General features: G+C 39.9%; 1 protein-coding gene across 4 annotated transcripts in view; it reads left to right on the top strand.

Annotated features, from left to right (window-relative positions):
- Nucleotides 1–20905, top strand: part of PDE7B (phosphodiesterase 7B) — a 355539-nt gene that overhangs the window by 315728 nt on the left and 18906 nt on the right. For all 4 annotated transcript variants that reach the window (XM_074397412.1, XM_074397411.1, XM_003932465.4 and 1 more), the window contains one exon: nt 17969–18060. In XM_074397412.1, coding sequence (XP_074253513.1) covers nt 17969–18060 — 92 coding nt within the window. The remainder of the gene's footprint in view (nt 1–17968; nt 18061–20905) is intronic.

Below are 20905 nucleotides of genomic sequence, written 5' to 3'. Positions count from 1 at the left end.
ATTAAGCCCTATATCATAAATGAATTACTTCCAGAATTTTCAATGTAGTCCTTTGAATACCTTCAGCTGGCATTAACAATATCATTTCACGCACGAGTGTCACTGATCTCAGTTTTAGTAGATCTTTTGAAAAAAATTGAGTGCTGTAACAAATCCTGGCAGATGCCCATACAACAGCTGCATTAAGCAAGATTTTGCAACTTGAGGATGCATTCCTTTCCAGTAAAGTACAATTGGGACATGAAAAGAAGCCTTTCTCCATTCAGTTGATTAGCTTTGGGCACAGGTATAAATCAGTATTCCAAGGCATATGTGTTTACCTAGCAAATACTTCCATTCTGAGCTCCCTTGAGTTGTCAGCCAGCACCGAGAGCTGGGATAGATATGGCCACATAGGGGAGACAGGACAATAGAACTAAAAAAAGACTTTTGATGATGACCTAAAAATTAAGCAAAGATAAATAAAAAGCTAAAACTTAATTTTCTAAACCATCTCAGCAGCAAAATGTATTGATTGTGAAAAGACACAGATATTTAACTAGGGAAAAAATGAATAACATCCTGAAAGCCCCCAAACAAGTTTTTTTCCTCCTGTCAGTTTTGACTTTTTTCAAATGCTATTTGTTAGACAAAATCAGTCAACAAAGTTGGTTACTCGGTCCATTCCCATATAATGTGAAAACACTTACACGATTCTAATTTCTCATCATCAAATCAATCCTACCAATGATGTTTCAGAGACTAACTACTTCTATTGACTGGTTTGTACATAAAAATAAAGGTCATAAGGCCAGGCACAGTGGCTCACACCTGTAATCCCAGTACTTTGGGAGACTGAGGCAGGCAGATCATGAGTTCAAGAGATCAAGACTATCCTGGCCAACATGGTAAAACCCTGTCTCTACTAAAAATACGAACATTAGCCAGGCATGGTGACATGTGCCTATAGTCCTAGCTACTCGGGAGGCTGAGGCAGGAGAATCGCTTGAATCTGAGAGGGAGAGATTGCAGTGAGCCGAGATCGTGCCACTGCACTCCACCCTGGTGACAGAGCGAGATGCTGTCTCTAAATAAATAAGTCTACATTTTCACATGTAATATATGAAAAACGTGTAATGAGTTCTCATTTAGAGAGGAATTCAGAAAGAGATATGCTGATTAAAAAAAAGACATAAAAGCAAGAAAATAAGTGTAGAATTTCATTAACAGTGAAGAACTACATGCTCACTGATGATGAACAAAAATTGATTCTCAAAAATACCCCAGTCTATCTGATTCAGATACTAACGATTTTCTCAGAAAAATTGATTTCTTTCTCAAACTTTTGAAGTGCAGATCATTTTTAATGGCATTTCTTTTCATCTTTTTATTTAAAAAAATGAATAGCCTTTTTTTCCTTTTTTTTTTTTTTTTTTTGAGATGGAATTTCGCTCTTGTTGCCCAGGCTGGAGAGTGATGGTGCAATCTTGGCTCACCGCAACCTCTACTTCCCAGGTTGAAGCGATTCTCCTGCCTCAGCCTCCCAAGTAGCTGAGATTATAGGCATACACCACCACATTTGACTAATTTTGTATTTTTAGTAGAGATGGGGTTTCTCCATGTTGGTCAGGCTGGTCTTGAACTCCTGACCTCAGGTGATGTGACCGCCTTGACCTCCCAAAGTGCTGGGATTACAGGGGTGAGCCATCACACCCAGCTATAGTCACATAGTTTTAATCAGCAACTACTTATTGCATATATTGGCTCATTATCCAGGTCCTAGAAGTTCAAAGATGAATGAAAGGCAATCTCTGCCCTCAAACATTTGTTCAAACTCAGATTCTCAAAATGAGCAAAATCCAAGCAAACTTAATTCCAGTCTGAAAGAGGTTTGAGGAATTCGCTCATGTACATAAAAATGTTTCCTTAAAACTTCGAAGAGTGAATACCTGTGCTGTTCTTTATATCCAAAGATGTTACTAGAATAAAGTGAGCTACTGTTTTTTTTCCAGCAGTAAATTTATTCTTTAATTCTCTGGCCTTGTCCCTGTAAGGAAAGAGAGGACAGAAGGATCCATGTGTGTGTGTGTGTGTGTGTGTGTGTGTGTGTGTGTGTGTGTGGTGTGTGTGTGTGTTTTCAGAAACAGGATCTTGCTTGCTCACCCAGGCTGGAGTGCAGAAATGCAATCACAGCAGCTCACTGCAGCCGGGAATTCCTGCCTCAAGCAATCCCTCCATCTCAGCCTCCCAAGTAGCCAGGATTACAGGCACCTGCCACCACACCTGACTAATTCTGTTTTGTAGGGACAGGGTCTCACTATGTTGCCCATGCTAGTCTCGAACTCCTGGCCTCAAGTGATCATCCCGCCTCAGCCTACCAAACACAGGAATTCCTGGCATAAACCTCCTGGGACGACAGGCATAAGCCGCCATGCCTGGCTGAGAAGGATCTCTTTGATCATGACTAGGGGGCAATTGGGGGACAAATCCAGGAACCACATTCAGGACACCACCTTTATCAGTCACCTGTTCAACTGGTAGTAGGACCTCTTGGAGGCTGTAGATACGTGTCTTTCAAGATTTAGAGACAAGGTGAAAGGCAAAGCAGTATCACATAGCCACATACAGATCTCTTCAGTGTCAGATAGCTGGCTATAATAAGAGCTGAAAACTTTTACTGGCCGAATTGGAACCTGTAAATACTGAAAGTAAAAATTATTTAAAACGATTTGAAAATAAAAGCAAATTTCAACGTTGTCAAAAAATCATGGTGACTTTATTTTTGGCTATATACCATCACTATTAACTATACTAAGGAACATAAAAAAAGATGAAGAAAATTTCTTTTAAAAAGTTCAGTTCAACAAACTAACCTTTATTCAACACTTACTATGATCCAAACACTGTGCTAAATGCCTTCGATGTAGTATGTTATGAATCTTCACAACAGCCCAGGGAAGTGGGCACTATTATCATACCTATTTTCCACAATGATAAAAATTGATAGTTGGGAAATTGAAGTGCTTTCCCTGAAAATAAACAGATAATAGCAGAACTGGAATTAGAACTCAACTTTTTGGTTTCCAGGGCCAAACTGCCTAAGAACTATGCGCACTGCCTCTGAAATTCATGTTGATCACCCACCATGTACAAGAAACTAAGAGCTCTCCTACACTCCTCCTATTGTAGTGAGGCAGACAAGAGGATTCTAGAAAAGTGATCCAGGACAGGCATGGTGGCTCACACCTATAATCCCAGCACTTTGGGAGGCCGAGGCAGACGGTTCACTTGAGGTCAGTAGTTGGAGATCAGCCTGGCTAATGTGGTGAAATCCTGTCTCTACTAAAAATACAAAAGATAGCTGGGCATGGTGGCCCATGCTTGTAATCCCAGCTGCTCAGGAGGCTGAGATAGGAGAATCACTTGAACCCAGGAGGCAGAGGTTGCAGTAAGCTGAGATGGCACCACCACACTCCCACCTGGGCGACAGAGGGAGACTCCATCTCAAAATAAAATAGAAAAAAGTGATCTAAAGTTTGAGAGACTTGATACATACTTTAAAGTATTTAGCTACAAACCAATGTGATGGGAAGACAGGGGAAAGAGAAACTGATTCTACAGATGGTTTCCAGGGGGAAAAAAAAACATAGAAAAAGAATGCTATAAACTGGGCCTTAAAGTGTGAGTAACATTTTTAATAGGTGAGATGAAAGGGCATTAGAGGCAGGATGAATTGATGTACTTTTGGGATTAAATTCCACAACTCCAGAATAACTGAAAATGGAATGTCCCTGTGGCCTTTAGCTGAGGATGGTCCTGCCATCACAGCCCCGTCTCTGATCAGTGTCTCGTGCAGATCATGAGTCAGTGCATATGCTCTCTTTTGTAGTAATTTTAGATTAGTTGTACAGGACGTGACCTGGATCAAGAAATCTTCACTCTGCATTAAGTTATAGATGAGGAACTGACACAAATCTTCAAGTTTTCAATATCAAAGGAAAACAATCATGTTACATAATAAATAGATATAAGCTGAGCAACACCATTAACAACACATGGTATTTTAAAATCTTTGGAAATGTAGCCTTTCAGCCTCTCAGGGGTCTGTTTGCTGAGACACAAATGGGCTTTCAGGGAGCTATCTGCAAATTTTCACAGGATGTTCATATGCGCATATGCACATTTTTCTAGGAAGAAGGTCTATAACTTACTCTTATCAAATTTTAAAATGAGCCGCAGATTCTGAAAATGTTAAGAATCATGGTAATGGGGCTGGGTGTGGTGGCTCATGCCTGTCATCCCAGCACTATGGGAGGCTGAGACAGGTGGATCATTTGAGGTCAGAAGTTTAAGACTAGTCTGGCCAGCATGGTGAAACCCTGTCCCTAAGAATACAAAAATTAGCCAGGCACGAATGGTACACACCTGTAATCTCAGCTGCTACTCAGGAAGCTGAGGAGGGAGAATCACTTGAGCCTGGAAGGCAGAGGTTGCAGTGAGTGGCGATCATGCCACCGTACTCCAGGCTGGGCAACAGAGTGAGACCCTGCCTCAAAAAAAAAAAAAAGAACCATGGTAATGAATGAAAAAAAAAAAATATATATATATATATATATATATATATACACACACATACACACACACATATATATATAATATATGTGTATATATATACACAAAAAATATTCATGCACATAAGCACATTTGGTCAACAAGAAGGCCATAGAGAGGATGTGCCAGGAATTATGTGACTGGGAGAACACCCTGTGCGTGACTTTGCTACAATCCAGGCTTACTATAAATGAGATAAAATGGAAGAGGGCTTCCTCTCCCTCCTTCTGTTGGCTGTGCTCTTTCAGTTCTAATAAATAAGAGAATCATTGCATAACATCCAGCCTGTTATTCTGCCCTGAGATAAAGAGAGAGCAGGGAAGCTGGAGTGAAGGCCAGGTCAGAGGGCTCCCTCCCATAGTCTGCTCTCTGGGCCAGACTCACTAGCTGAACTGCCAACCAAGTTCAACATGAAGGCACTGAAGGCACTTCCACTTGGCACCTCTCTCATCAGACTGGAAGCAGTCCAGGTATCCAGGGTGGACTGGGAGGAAAAACAGCATGTGAGAAACAGAACTAAGAATCTACTTTCTGTTCCTTCACCCTCCAACCCTACACACACAAATTTAAAGGGGGGCTCAGCAATTGCGCAAAGTAAGCATTAAGTAACATATAACATTAGTAATTATAAATTGTAAAGGAGTAACTTTCAGTTCAATGCTAAATTTAACTCCTTTCAATCGAGTTCAACAACATATTAACTCATGACAGAGCATCCTTAAAATAATGACTCCAAAAAATTGTTCTGTAAATATTGTATTTATTACATACTATAATGTCTTGCAGAAGTTTAAAATCAGTTTTCTTAGTCATTTATCACAAGCACTTAGGGGGGATCAGCATTTTGAACCACTTTTTATTCTTAATAAGTCTGAATCGCAAACATGAAATTGACCTAGCCAGGAGGAATATTCCTTCCATGCGGTCCTATGACTCCCTCCTCAAACAAACACCCGCAAAGATTAAACTAAGCTCACAATTTCTACAGTATGAAAGGTGTTTTTGGAAAGTAGTGTTAAAATTATAAAAGGAGGTTCCAATTTGACTTTCTGTTCCATAAAGTTTCTGCCATCCTCAATCTGTACCCCAGCCTTCCCTGCAGACAGCAATTGGTATCCCCGCTCCCTGCTCTCAGCTCAGTGTCTTGGGCAGATGCAGAACAAACAAGAGAAAGACATCTTCAAACAGGCACTAAACAAGGCAGTGCTATCGTTTCTTCAAGGGCCAAGGTCTTGTTTAGGGCTCAAGGAGCTTCTATTCCACTGAGACCACCTAGGCTGGGGCTCTCATAGTGTTACTAAGGAGACCACTCGGCTTGTTAGGGAAGAACTTAGCAGCCTCCATTATCCCTGCACGTCTTGCACCTTGTTTCATGAGCAATTAAAAATGAAAACACAGACAATGTTCCTGTTGTTTTTCTTTCTGTATCCTCTGGATTTAAAATGGACAATTAACTCTGATTCCTGTCGTACCCCAGATTCGGCTTATCATCATTTAAAATATTTTAATCAAAGAAAGGGTCCAATACAATAGAGGAAAAAACAGTTTAAATCTGCCTGGTAAGATAGCAACTCTGCTCTGCCAGATTCTATTTGCCAAATAGCCTCTTGACTTAATTTGAAAACCTGTGTTGGTGGTGTATGAAAAGCCAGGTGCGTTATTAGTGAACAAAGGGATTGTTTTGTTTTTAGGGTGAAAAATACTCGATAATTCAGGCACAAAGGGAAATAAAGCTTTTGCCATAGAATTTAGAAGGGTTTTGTTTTTTCCAAATTAAAGTTCTAATAGGTTTTGTTGCCACAAAGGTAGATGCTTACTCCCTCAACTTTAAGATGAAGATTACTCTTAAAACTGCAAGTATGAAGAGTTTGAGCCACTAGAACATGTTGTCATAAGGCTAATGTGAAATTACTGAGCCAATGCTTCTTAAAGGTAGACAGACATGATATCTGATGTGATATTCTAGAACTGGCTAGGGCTTCAGAGGATATTAAATGGTATCCCCTCACCACATGTTTAGATCGCCATGACCATTTCTGATGCTTTTCTTATTTTTCTCAATCTACCTTTTATTGATATGAGTCATTGAACCTCTGTGAAAGATAGATGCAGGAGTAGAGCGGCTTCTCTGCTAGGGAGGATACAGCTTCCGTATCTCTGGCAATTCACTATGAAACCCCAGTGTGTGAAGCCTGCTCGTCAGCACTTGCCTCTCCCCTAGTTCAGGGCACCAACATCATCCTCTCATCCACCTACTCTCAGCCTTGCTGGTTTCAACCCTTTTTCCACTGTGAAGACAGAAGGAGTTTCCTGAAACTCAAATCTGACCACATGGATTCCTGCTTAAAACCCTACTACACCTCAGAATTGAGTCCAAATGACCTAACACAGTTTACCATCCCCGTTCTGATCTGACCCCTGCCATTCCTTCCAGCCTCACTTCCCACCATTCCCCTCCCAGGCTTCTATGCATCGAGGCTGAACTTCCAGTTTCCCAAACATATCACTCAATCATTTATTCATTCAGCAAATATTTATGGAGTGCTCAATACGTGCCAGGTGCAGAAGTATAGAGGATGAACAAAAAAAATAAAAATGTCTGCCTCTCTCTAGGGGAAACAGAAAGTAAGTAAAATATGTCTTCTATTAGAAAGTGATAATTCCTAGATAAAAACAAAACAAGATAAAGATATAAAGTATCCCTCTTGCTTACAGATCTTCACACACATGCTCTTCCTTCTGCCTATTTGAATAAAATGAAGTATTCTATGGTACATTTTACTCAAATATAGTATACAATAGCGTATGTTGTCTGTACTCTGATTCCTAACTTGCTCATCCTTTTGATCTCAATTTGGACATATTCCCCACCTGAAAACCTTCCTTTTCTCCAAAAATCCATCTTACAAGCTCCTCCTATGTGATTTTTCCAGTCTATTACTTCCCTTATCACAGTATGTTTCACTCCAATCACTATTGCCTGATTGGATGTCCACTTCCCAGACAGATAGTATGTTTCTGGTCACCTAACTCATTCATTGTGATGTCCTCAATACCCAGCACAGTTCTGATGTCCAGGGAATATTTAATAGCTACTCCTGCTGATTACTGTGCTCTTACTAAGAATACAGTGTGTAAACCATGCAGAAGGAATAGCAATGATTAAAACATTCTTAGAATGATCTCATTGCATCCTGGAATTGACAAATACAAGCTGATACATGTTGTTTCTTGAATCATTTACCTAATCCTGGTCATCTGTGAATGAGTAGTGGGAGGGAGCCAATTGTTGTAATAATTTTTAAATTTCTATAGATTTTACTTAAGTCTAAGGATTTCACTACAGAAGATTCTAAATCTGGCTTCTGTCAGATATTGACCAAAAATTCAAATAGCACTCTTTTTCTTTTAACAGTTCTTTTAACTTTTGCAGCTACTGAACTTTGGGGTTTGGGATATTAATTACTCAGTACCCATTCAACAAATATTTACCTATTTAAGTGGCACGTGCCACATACTGTGGCACAAAGATGAATACAATATGCTCCCTGCCCTCAATAGCAGTCATATACCTCCACAGCTTTCATACAGGGTATGTGTGCCCATGGGGACAAGTGAAGACCTTCCAAGGAGTACACAGTCATGCATAATGTTAACAGAATCCATTTTCAGGTCCTTAAACTGATCTGCCTGGAATATGCTTGCAGGGTAGTCAAGCCAGTTCCAGTTTTCCACTTATCTTTCACAGTCACCCTATTTCCACTTTACAAAGGAAAGATATAAGTCTGACTCATTCTGTCATACTGCAGACTGACCTGAGTATAAAAATACCAAAGGAACTGTATTAGTCCATTCTCAGGCTGCTATAATGACACACCTGAGACTGGGTAATTTATAAAGGAAAGAGGTTTAATTGACTCACAGTTCCACAGGGCTGGGAAGGCCTCAGGAAACTTACCATCATAGCAGAAGGGGAAGCAAACACATCCTTGTTCACGTGGCAAGAAGAAGAAGTGTCAAGTAAAGGGGGAAAACTCATTATAAAACCATCAGATCTAATGAGAACTCATGCACTATCATGAGAACAGCATGGGGGACCATACCCATGATTCAATTACTTCTCACCGGGTCCCTCCCATCACGTGGGGATTATGGGAACTACAATTCAAGGTGAGACTTGGGTAGGAACACAGCCAAACCATACCATTCTGCCCCTGTCCCCTCCCAAATCTCATGTCCCCACATTTCAAAACACCATCATGCCTTTTCAACATTCCCCAAAGTCTTAGCTCATTCTAGCATTAACCCAAAAGTCCAAGTCCATTGTCTCATCTGAGACAAGGCAAGTCCCTTTCACCTAGGAGGCTATAAAATCAAAGGAAGTTAGTTACTTCCTAGATACAATGTGGGCACAAGTAAATGTACCCATTCCAAATGGTATAAATTGGCCAAGAAGAAGGGGCCACAGGTCCCATGCAAGTCTAAAATCCAACAGGGCAGTCATTGAACCTTAAAGTTCCAAAATGATCTCCTTTGACTCCATGTCTCACACCTAGGTCACACTGATGCAAGAGGTGGGCTTCCACACCTTGGGCAGCTCCATTCCTATGGCTTTACAGGGTACAACCCACTTCCCAGCTGCTTTCACAGGGTGGCCTTGATTGTCTATGGATTTTCCAGGTGTACAGGTGCAAGCTGTAAGTGGATCTACCATTCTGGAGTCTGAAAGACAGTGGCCCTCTTCTTACAGCTCCACTAGGCAGTGCTCCAGTGGGGACTGTGTGGGGGCTCCAATTCTATATTTCTCTTCTGCACTGCCCTAGCAAAGGTTCTCCATGAGGGTTCTGCCTCTACAGCAAACTTATGCCTGAGCATACAGGCATTTCCACACATCCTCTGAAATCTAGGCAGAGGTTTCCAAACCTCAGTTCTTGACTTCTGTGCACCCACAGGCTCAACACCATGTGGAAGCCACCAAGGCTTGGGGCTTACAACTTCTGAAGCAGTGGCCTGAGCTGTACCTTGTCCCCTTTTAGCCATGGCTGGAATTAAAGCAGCTGGGGTGCAGGGCACCATGTCCCAAGGCTGCACAGAGCAGGAGGGCCCTGGGCCCTGGCCCAGGAAACCATTTATCCCTCCCAGTCCTCCAGGCCTGCAATGGCATGGGCTGCCATGAAGGTCTTTGACGTGCCTTGGCGACATTTTCTCCACTGTCTTGGTGATTAACATTCAGCTCCTCATTACTTATGCAAATTTCTACAGCTGGCTTGAATTCCTTCTCAGAAAAGAGGATTTTCTTTTCTACTGTATCATCAGCCTACTCATTTTCCAAACTTTTATGCTCTGCTTCCCTTTGAGTGTTTTGCCACTTAGAAATTTCTTCTTCTAGATACCCTAAATCATCTCTCTCAAGTTCAAAGTTCCACAGATCTCTAGAGGCAGGGGCAAAATGCCACCAGTTTCTTTGCTAAAGCATAGCAGGAGTCACTTTTATTCCAGTTCCCAACAAGTTCCTCATCTTCATCTGAAACCACCTCAACCTAGACTTTATTGTCCATATCACTACTAGTATTTTGGGCAAAGCCATTCAACAAGTCTCTAGGAAGTTCCAAACTTCCCCACATGTTCCTATCTTCTTCTGAGCCCTCCAAACTCTTCCAACGTCTGCCTGTTACCCAGTTCCAAAGTCACTTTCACATTTTCGGGTACCTTTATAGCAGCACCTTACTCTTGGTACCATATCAGTCCATTCTCGTGCTGCTATAAGGACATATCTGAGGCTGGGTAATTTATAAAAGCAAGAAGTTTAATTGATTCACAGTTCCACAGGGCTGGAGAGGCCTCAGGAGACTTACTGTCATGGCAGAAGGGGAGGCAAACACAACCCTCTTCACATAGTGGCAGGAAGGAGAAGTGTCAAGCAAAAGGGGAAAAGGCCCTTATGAAGCCATTAGATCTGATGAGAACTCACTCACTATTGGGGACTGCCCCCATTATTCAATTACTTCCCATCAGGTCCCTCCCATTACATGTGGTGATTATGGGAACTACAATTCAAGATGAGATTTGGATGGGGACATATGAGGAGCAATTAAAAATATTAAAGGAAGTCTCCTGTAACTGAGGTACAATAACTTACCCATCCATCTCATGAACAGACACATGGTCAATAAATTATTATTCTTGAACATAATTATTTTTTCCAAATTTGCAATAAATATATGTTTTGGCCAATGAGTTACTGGTAACAATTGCACTATAAACTTAGAGCCTGATGTTAGGATTTTTTTTTTTTTGTACTTGAGGTGTATACTATATCCAGCATTTCTCCCATGTTATCCCTCCCCACCCTCCCCACCCCCCACTGTCTCTCCCCTACCCCCACAACTGCCCCCAGGATTTTATCAAATTTCAATTTACAGACTTACTTTCATTGCTGAAAAATATGATAGGATGACAATAAAAGATTTTCACATATAAAATTATATTACATTAAAATAAAAATCTATGGAGAAATAGAATGAAAATATAAGCTCTAGAGGGAAAAGAATGTATTTAATATTTCTGACTTAACAAGTTAAATAAATTAAATAAATTATTCATGTGGTTTTTTTTTTCCAATGAGTGCTGAAGGGGCATTAAATGCCAGTGTTATTAGGCTCCCTTAGATATATTTAATACCCAAAAAAGTGATGTAATGATTTTATATTAAAATACTGACATTCACTAATACACTGGATGTAACATCTTTGTAACCATCTATATTTATGATTTTTGAAAGTTTAGATATCAACTCTGAAAACTGTGAGGAAAGCATACTTTTTCAAAATTCACTGAATGAGCAGACCACTGACATGTGGGAGCAAGGCCAGCGAACAAAGCTGTTACAAGGTGTTGCAGACACTAGGATAGAAGTTTCCTGTGGGTGTAGGAAGTCTGGAAGAGGGAGCTGTCAGTTCTGTTGGGAGAACCAAGGAATGCTTTTCAAGCACATTAATGGTTTGTCTCAGAAATAAGTAGATAATTTTGCGTTTGTGTGTTTGTGTGTGTGTTTTTCCAACTTTATTTAAGGTGATTTCTCCTCACTCTTGTTGGAGTTATGTAATTCTTTATCGTCATTTCCTATGCCCAAACCAAGCATTATTATAAATCCAGACATTTAAAAGGCCCTCTCATTAGCTCTTTCAGGATGACACAGAAGACAAACTAACTTTACATGAACTTGGTGTATTTGTGATTTAAACAAGAGAGAAGTTTATTTCTATCCTTCACAAAAGAGGTTTGGCAGTTGGAAGCCCAAGGAAGGCACAATAGCTCCACAAAATCATTAGGGACCCAGGATCCTTTTAGTTCTACAATCATCTCTTGGGTAGGGCACTTGACCTCATCGCCCAAGGTAGCTGCTGGAGGTCAAACCATTCCTGCTGCATTTCAGTAAGAAGATAGAATGGGGAAAAGCAAAAGAAGCCTCTCTAAGTCCACCTTTGCTTTAAACCATCTTCCTGGAAATCCCACACAATACTTCTGCTGACATTTAATTAATCAGAACTTCACCAGATGATCCCACCTAGTTGTAAAGGAGGCTGAAATTGCTGTCTTTATTCTGAATAGCCATGAGCCCATCTAAAAACTGAGGTTCAGTGAGTAAGGAAGAAAGGAAATCAGATATATGGGATGAACAAACAGGAGTCTCTGGCATACCTGATGCTTAATCTTAAATCTAAGGCCATCAAAATGATGACTTGGCCTGATCCTTCCCTTTATGTAACGTTGTTTCTCTAACCCACCAATTGCTGCAGCACTTACATGACTGTGGTGTTTTCCTTTTGTTGTTGTTGTTACTGCTCTGGTTATCTGACATTCCCACTGTGCTGCCATGTGTTGAATGGCCTCAAACTCCACATGGCCCACACTGAGCTCTACACCTGCTCCACTGCAGCTCTCCCATCACAGTTAATGGGTACTCCATCCTTCTACGCTCATACAGAAACACTGGAGGCATCCTGCAAACCCAGAAATCAACCAGCTCTCACCACCTCTGCTGTTACCTCCCCCATTCACATCTCCATCACCTCTGACCTGAATGAGTGCTATTGCCCCAAACAGCCTTCCATCTGTGTATTAGTCCTTTCTCACATTGCTATAAAGAAACATTTGCAACTGGGTAATTTATAAAGAAAAGAGGTTTAATTGGCTTATGGTTTCCACGATGTATAGGAAGCATGATGCTGGCATTGCTTGGCTTCTGGGGGGACCTTAGGAAACTTATAGTCATGGCAGATGGCAAAGGGAGAGTAGGCACCGCACACAGCTAGAGCAGGAGAGAGAGAGAGAGCACGGGGCAAGGTGCTACACACTTTTAAACAAGCAGATCTCATAAAAACTCACTATGCCAAGAACAGCATCAAGGGGATGGTACTAAATTATTCATGAGAAACCACACTCATAATCCAATCCCCTCCCACCAGGCCCCACCTCTACTTTTGGAGAAAACAACTGAACATAAGATTAGGCTGGGGGCACAGATACAAACCATTTCAACCTGTTTCCTCCCTTACTCCTACCAAAGTCTATTGTCAACGTACAGCCAATGTGGCCTTATTTCAGTGTGAATCATATAATTTTACACCTCCCAAACCCCTGCAGCAGCTCCTTATTTCTCTCAGCATAAAAACCAAAACGTTTGTCATTGCCAGAAGGGATGCCTGGTCTGATGTCTCATGACCTCTCTGACTTGATGTCTCCATACTTCCCCTCTCTCCCTGTGCATTGACCTCACAGCTGTTTGCTCCTCCCTTGAGGCCTTTGCTCCAGCTGTTCTCTCTAGAATGCTCTTGCCCCACACAGGAATGACTAACTCCCTCCTGCCTTCAAACTCTCGTTCAAATCTCACCTCTCCCCATGACTACCTTACCAACCCCCCCACTATATGAGAGTGGGGACTCTCAGATGCCCACTATTCTACTCTTCTCTCCATGCATTTACTGTCTCCTAACATGCTATCCAGCTCCTTCCAGCATGAAAGCACTTATTATGTTTATTGCTTATTGCCTGTCTCTCCCCATCTGATGTGGTTTGGCTTTGTCCCCACCCAAATCTCATCTGAAATTCCCATGTTGTGGAAGGGACCCAGTGGGAGGTAATTGAATCATGGAAGCAGGTCTTTCCCATGCTATTCTTGTGATAGTGAATAAGTCTCACAAAATCTGATGATTTCATAAGGGGGAGTTTTCCTGCACAAGCTCGTTCTCTCTCTTCGCCTGTTGCCATCCATGTAAGATGTGACTTGCTCCTCCTCCTTGCCTTCCACCATGATTGTGAGGTTTCCCCAGCCATGTGAAACTGTAAGTCCATGAAACCTCTTTCCTTTGTTAATTGCCCAGTCTCAAGTAGTCTTTATCAGCAGTGTGAAAATGGACTAATACACCATCTCTACCACCACTAGTTCCTTGTCTGTTTTGTTCACTGATGTATTCAAAACATGTATCACAGTGTCTGGAACATAGTAAGTGTTCAATATATTTGTTGAATTAAATCAAGTTATTTGTTCTCTTACTTAGCAAATCTATAGAAACTGTGTGAGGCATAGATTCGAGTGGGTACAACAGGAACAAGGTAGGCTGCCTACTCATACCTAGCTTATAACGTAGTAATAGAAAGGAAGTACATAAAGAACTCTAATACACATCAATAGGACTGAGTTTAACAGGACCCAGGACTTGCAGAATGCCACAGAAAAAAATCAAAAGGAGTATAAGACTCAGAAGAGAGCACATTTGCCTCTGCCTGGAATGACTGCAGATGCCCTTGTGGATGGAGTATTTGAAGAGAACTTTGAAAGACAAATGCTGGTTTGATAGGTGAACATAGAGAATGAGGTGTTTGTGAATGATAAACTGTCTTAGAAGGCATCAGAGTGACAAAAGCAAAGGACCCCATCATATGTTAATAATTTAATATTTACATTAGTAAGTTATAGTCTTACTAACATATCATTTATTTGGACTATAAGAGCTTTGTTGAAAGGAGAGGTAAAGGTATTGAGTTATCTCAAACATATAGGAAAAAAATGATAGTTGAGACAATTTCATAGAGCACTGAATACCAAAATAAGGAATTCAACTTAATTTGTCTTACAGGGGGCGGCGGATCCACTGTGGGGTTTGGAACAGAGAGCTGGGGGAGGTGGAGAGCATGATCATACTCTCCACCAAGAAGGCCAACGAGCTCCTTGAGAGCAGGGATTTTGTCTTATTTATCCTTGGGTCCCCAGTGCACACCACAGCACCTAGCATATTAGTGGGTGATTGATAAATATTTTTGTTTCAACCAGTAATTAGAGAGAAGGTAGAAAATTTTTGTCAAACAAATAGGTCACTTCTGACAGCTGTAAGGAGAATGGCTTGAAAAAAGGACAGTGAGGAAGTTTGGTAAAACTTGGAAATAGGGTGGCTTCAATGAAAGGAATGATTGGATTCAAGTGACGCTACGTAGGAAAACCGAGAGGATTCAGACACTGGTTGGACATGAGGGTTGAGAGTAAACAATGACTTCTCCCCCAAGACAACCTAAATCTACTCAATCATAACATATTCAAACCACAAGATTTTTAGCAGTAGAACCAGATTCAGAGGTAAATGCAAGAATTCCAATGTGCGGTGAGAAACTAACATCTAATTAAAACAGTCAACCCCTATTTCCCCTGCAGTTCTGGCCAAAACACGCTTTTATGCATAATGATTCTTCCACAAAGGCTGTGTTTGCAATCATCTACTCTATTGTCTTTTAATCTGTACCAGCTTCCAAGCTAACCCAATTTTCTTGCATTTCCCTGGTGCTCATCTCCAAATATGGTTTCACCAGCAAATTTCCCAAGTATCATTTTATTCTGTCTACAGGAAGATTATTAATGAAGATGTTAAGTCAAGCTGGCATACATCACGATGCTTAAGGCCATCTTCTAGACATTTTTGTTGCACTACATGGGGATATGGTGTCATTTGTCATCAGGTCTCGTTACAGCTTTCTGGCCCTTGAAAAACTCATGGGAGGGCACACATGTCCACATCTACTTGAATTAGTCTTGCAAGTGAACTCATGAGCAACTGAATTAAATGTCATCTCAGGGTTGAACATCTGTTACATCACACTAATCTATCACTCTTTTCTCTCCTAAATCTTTACAATCAAAACAAATTAGTCTGGCATGTGATTTCCAATCAGCCTTCTCTTTTGTTGTGTGTGGCTCATGCCCAAAAGGAAATAATAGACCAGTTGACAAAAGTAACAAAATTTCATTAGTACTTCAAACAGGGTCAAGTGGTGAATAAGGAATAATGACTCCTTGGCAATTAGTGAAATGAATAGCAATAGGACAGCCTCAGCAGAAGATGAGTATGAGACTCATTCTCATGAAACTTATCTCATAACAAAGTCTTGGAGATAAATCAATGTGTGGTTTTAGAATCAGGAATAGTTGCAGCTTTCCTGACGTGTTTTCCTACTGGAGCCTTGATTGTGTCACTAACAGAGATTCTCTTTCTTCATTTGCTAAAGAAGTTAAACATTATATGGGTGCTTCAGATACATACAGTAGGGCCATAATGATGGGATGATTTTTAGCCTCACTCCTGACTCCATTTAATCATCATATTATTTTCCTTGCTTCTTTTCCCTTACTTTCTAATTGTGGTCAAATACATGTAATATAAATTTTACCATCTTAACCATTTTGAAGTGTACAATTCAGTGGTATTAAGTACATTTATAATGTGAAATCACAACCACCACCCATCTCTAGAAGTCTTTTCATCTTGCAAAACTAAACCCTGTGCTCATTAAACACTAATTCCCTGTTCCTCCTTCCCCCAGTCCCTGGCAACCACCATTCTACTTTCTGCCTCTAAGACTGTGACTACTCTAGGTACCTCATGTATGTGAAATTATACAGTGTCTCTCACTTTTTATTGAATGTTATTATCTTAGTCCATTTTTTGTTGCTTATAACCGAATACCTGAAACTGTGTAATTTACAAGGAAGCAAAACTTATTTCTTACAGTTATGGAGGCTGAGATCAAGGTAGAGGGGGCTGCATCTGGTGAGAGCCTTGTTGCTAGTGGAGACTGCAGTCCTGAGGCAGCTCAGGGCATCACATAGAGAGGGGGCTGAGCATGCTAAAGTGTTAGCTCAGGTCTCTCTTCCTCTCTTATAAAGCTACCAGTTTATCTTCCATGATAACCCACTAATCCATCAATCCATGAATATTACTCCGCAATTCAATCACCTCTTAAAAGCCCCACCTCTCAATACTGTCACATTGTGGATTAAGTTTCAACATGTGTTTTGGAGGGGACATTGAAACCATAGCAACCATCCTCTTATATGTTTTGTAAGATTATAACCACTCTTGAAACAACATGGAGAGTGAATAAATAAACAAATAAAATATTGCCTGGGGTCAAGAGGAGTTCTCTTCTGTACTATGAAGTCAGTGATAAGGAGATAATGCTTGCTAATTAGAGCAAAACGCAATGGAGCATAAGAAATAGTCATTATTTAAATGGTTAAATGTTCAGATAAAAAAGCCTATTTAAAATAACAGTAACGTCAAGGGAGAGATTGAATATAACGCAGGTTCTCTCAAGGGGAGAAATGTTAAGATAATTGAGCAAGGAAGCAATTGTAGATTCCAAACCATAGATTTAATCAGCTAAATGCCAAGATGCTGGTCACGAAAATTACCGGCAGAGGCACCTGCAAGATAATCGTTCTCAAACCTTAGTGTACCTATGAATTAATCACCACAAGCCTATCAAATCAGAACCATAATGACTGCAACTCAGGAGTCTGAATGTGTCACCAGCTACCCTGGAGGTTTGGAGTCAGGAGGTTCTTATCAGTGTTGAGAAATGATCAGTGCAGATTAGACCAGAGGCTGTGGGGCTTGCCTCTGTCCAGTTTGCTAGTATAATCTTGGACTCTACTATGACTGTAGTGCCACGGTATCCATTACTACGTATTTCACTGCTTCACTTTCTTTCCTACATTTAGTGTGGCCTGACTAAGCTATTGAAAGAGGGGAAGAGGCAGGAGTGAATGACCCCCTGAAGCAGAGGGTCAGCACGGCCCTGCTGTTCTCATCATCATCAAAGCCTTGAGACTAGACTTCACGGTGGTTATATCTTGGGTTTTGGTGGTTTGTTTTGTTGTTGTTGTTGTTGTTGTTGTTGTTCTCTTTTTTCGGGTCTGCCTCTGTCTCATCTGGTACAAACTGACTGGAGGGAAAATGCTGGCGTCCATGGAGCTATGTTCAGCATGAAAGATCAGTATCTGGCTTCCCTCTCGTTCATAGCTCTCATTTCCTTTCTTTCTTTCTAGAACATGTCTGTGCTGGAGAATCACCACTGGCGTTCTACAATTGGCATGCTTCGAGAATCGAGGCTTCTTGCTCACTTGCCAAAGGAAATGACGTAAGTGCTGCCGAGATGAAACGTACTGATGTGCACGCAGTAATGATAAGCCACTTTCTCTAGGGCAGGCTTGGGACCCCTTGTGTGAATGGCAGAGAGCCAGCCGGCTGTGCTTCCTGCTTGCACTGAGCTGTCTATCAGAGGAGATTTGGTGTCTGTTACAGCAACCCAGAAACCAAAATCTCTCTGTGTACTTTGAAAGGGCCTTGCACAGTCAATGACCTACAGTCAGGAAAAGGGATAATAAACAGCTCTCAGTTTTCACACACTTCAGCATCAGTGCTCAGCTTTGCCAAATTCCCATCCTTTAGATTAGCAGAATTGCCCTCCTATGTAGATCCAAATAATAATTATTTATCAAGAAGGAACCCAGACATTCTCAAGCTAGATTTAAAATTAGTACCAAAAAAAGTATGTTTTCTAATTGCCAGTCTTAGCAAAAATAGAAGTCAGAAATTCTTTTCTAAAAAGTCTTTTGCTAAGTGATTGAAATGGCCCCAGCAGTTTTTTTACCAATTAATTTACTTTATGTCTCTTGTACTTTAAACGTAAGGGGAGACACTCGTTTTCTGGTTCACTATTTGATAGCCATGGTATGTAGGTTGAGTCCTACTAAATCGGAGGCTATTGCTTCATTTTCCTCATGTCCCCAAATTAGCTAATACTAAGGCCACCACTCATTCTGGTCTGTTTAATGAACAAGTGCCCTTAACCCAAGAAACCTAGGTGAAAAGAGGTATAGATTGCTGTACCCTTCTTCAAGACAGGCACGTAACTTGAGGTCAAGGACCAAGTGGTGTCTCCCAACTGAACAAGCACCACACTCTGGGTTATGGGTTGGTTCCTGGCCCTCTGATTTGATATGCTGTTTCCTGGCACCCAGAGGGATGTGAAATTTACAGGAAGAATTCAGCTCTGATCAATTTTTACTCCCTGGAACTAAGTAAAACCAGTTCTTGTGCATGGAACAAAAACTTATAACCCTTTACTAGAATAATAGATTGTAAAGACTGAAAGAATCAAATGCAGTAAGAACTAAAAACTAGAGCAAGAAATCAAGTGAGAAGAGAGAGGAGGTAAGGGGTAGAGACAGATAAAGAGGAGGAAGAGGAGGGAAGGAAGAATAGTGAGAACAGGAAAGAAGAAAATGCAAGGGAAAAGGGAAAGAAGGACTCGGGTGACCAGGCTTCTCCCAGTCCATACCTGCGTTCTTCCTATTTGTGACTCAATTAGCATTTGTTTCCTAAGATACTCATTTCATGTCTAAGGATTCCAACGAAAAATATATTTTTATGTGTCTTTGTGGAACACAGTGTTATAAACCGCTTTTGCCAGAAGAATAATTGTTATACAATAATATATGTGAAAAGACTTTATAACAAAACCCATTATCATAATCATTATTTTTCTACCTCAGGTAAATGCTTTCATGTCATTTTTCTGATTTCAAAAGTAGGGCAGGTTAATTATAGAAAGTAAAGGAAATTCAGGAAAGTGTTAGTTTGAACTCTGTAAAATTCTTCTTTTTAAAGGCCAGAAACAGCAGATTTTAGCACTTTCATATGATTCGGCTTGATATAAAAGAGAAAATTGAAATTACTAGTAACTCTGCCATCCAAGGATAGTTCACATAACCTGCCTAGTTATTTTCTTTTAGTCTTTTTTCAATACAAACATATTTTAACAAAATATGGTTATCTGGGAAACTTATTTTATAGTTTATGTCCTGAAATTTTTATTTACTATAAAGACTTTTTTTCAAGTCATTAAACCTGTTGCTTAAAATTATTTTATCAGCCATATGGCATTATTGTGCCAAATGACATTATTGTACACAACTACTGCCTTTCATTTGGAATGTAAGTGGTTTCCAGTATCCCAAGCTTTGATACTGTTTTCTCCGGAAATATTTGTAGATAAAAATTATTGGTCAGAAAGGTCTAAATGTTTAAGTTTCTTCTTGTATATTATCTCATTGTGCTTTCAAAAGACTGTATCTATCTGTATTCCCACTGATGGATTAATAAGAAAATGTACCAATGTACCATCACCAAAATTAAGCTTTATCTTTTAAAAATATTTGCAAATTTGACATGTTTATGAATATGTATGTATATTAATATATGAATATATATACAAATACATATGTATATATAGAGAAAGTAGTTTTCATTAAATTAGTATGCATCAATTACTTACAACCAAGATTGAAATTTTTCATCTCTTTACTGATCATTGCTATTTCTTTAGAAAACACACTTTTATATTTGGTCTCTTCCTATTTTTTTTATTAGTGTTATTTTAGAATTCTTTGTATGTTAACGACAGTAACCATGTGTTATATGTTGTAAATATTACCTGAAGTTTTTCGTTTGCCTTTTAATTTGGTTCATGAAGCATTTCACCTCATTTTGTTTTCCAATTATAAATTTAGTAAGTATTCATATTTTCAAAGAAGTCATATGATTTTGAGAATAAGAAAATAAAAATCAATCCTAATCCCCTTACAGATCTTTGCATTTTCTCTGACCATAGAGATGCTTTACATGCTTTGCATTCCATTTTAACAATAAAACATGACATTGTTCAATGTCAATTACTATAGCTGTACATCATACTTAATTGTACAGTATGAGTGTACAATTTAACTGCTTATTTAACTAATCTCATTATAAATTTTTGTGATTTTTTTTCCCTGTGGAATGTTTCATTATTGTAAATAACAGAATAAGCATCCTTGTAACATATATCTTTACTAACATGTTAATGTAAATTTATAGATGAACTATTGGTCAAATTATTTATGTTCACCAAATGGTTTTTCCACTGATTCCTAAATTACCCT

The sequence above is a fragment of the Saimiri boliviensis genome, chromosome 4 (assembly GCF_048565385.1).
Source record: "Saimiri boliviensis isolate mSaiBol1 chromosome 4, mSaiBol1.pri, whole genome shotgun sequence".
NCBI classification, from domain to species: domain Eukaryota; kingdom Metazoa; phylum Chordata; class Mammalia; order Primates; family Cebidae; genus Saimiri; species Saimiri boliviensis.
This window is presented reverse-complemented; position numbering and strand designations above follow the sequence as displayed.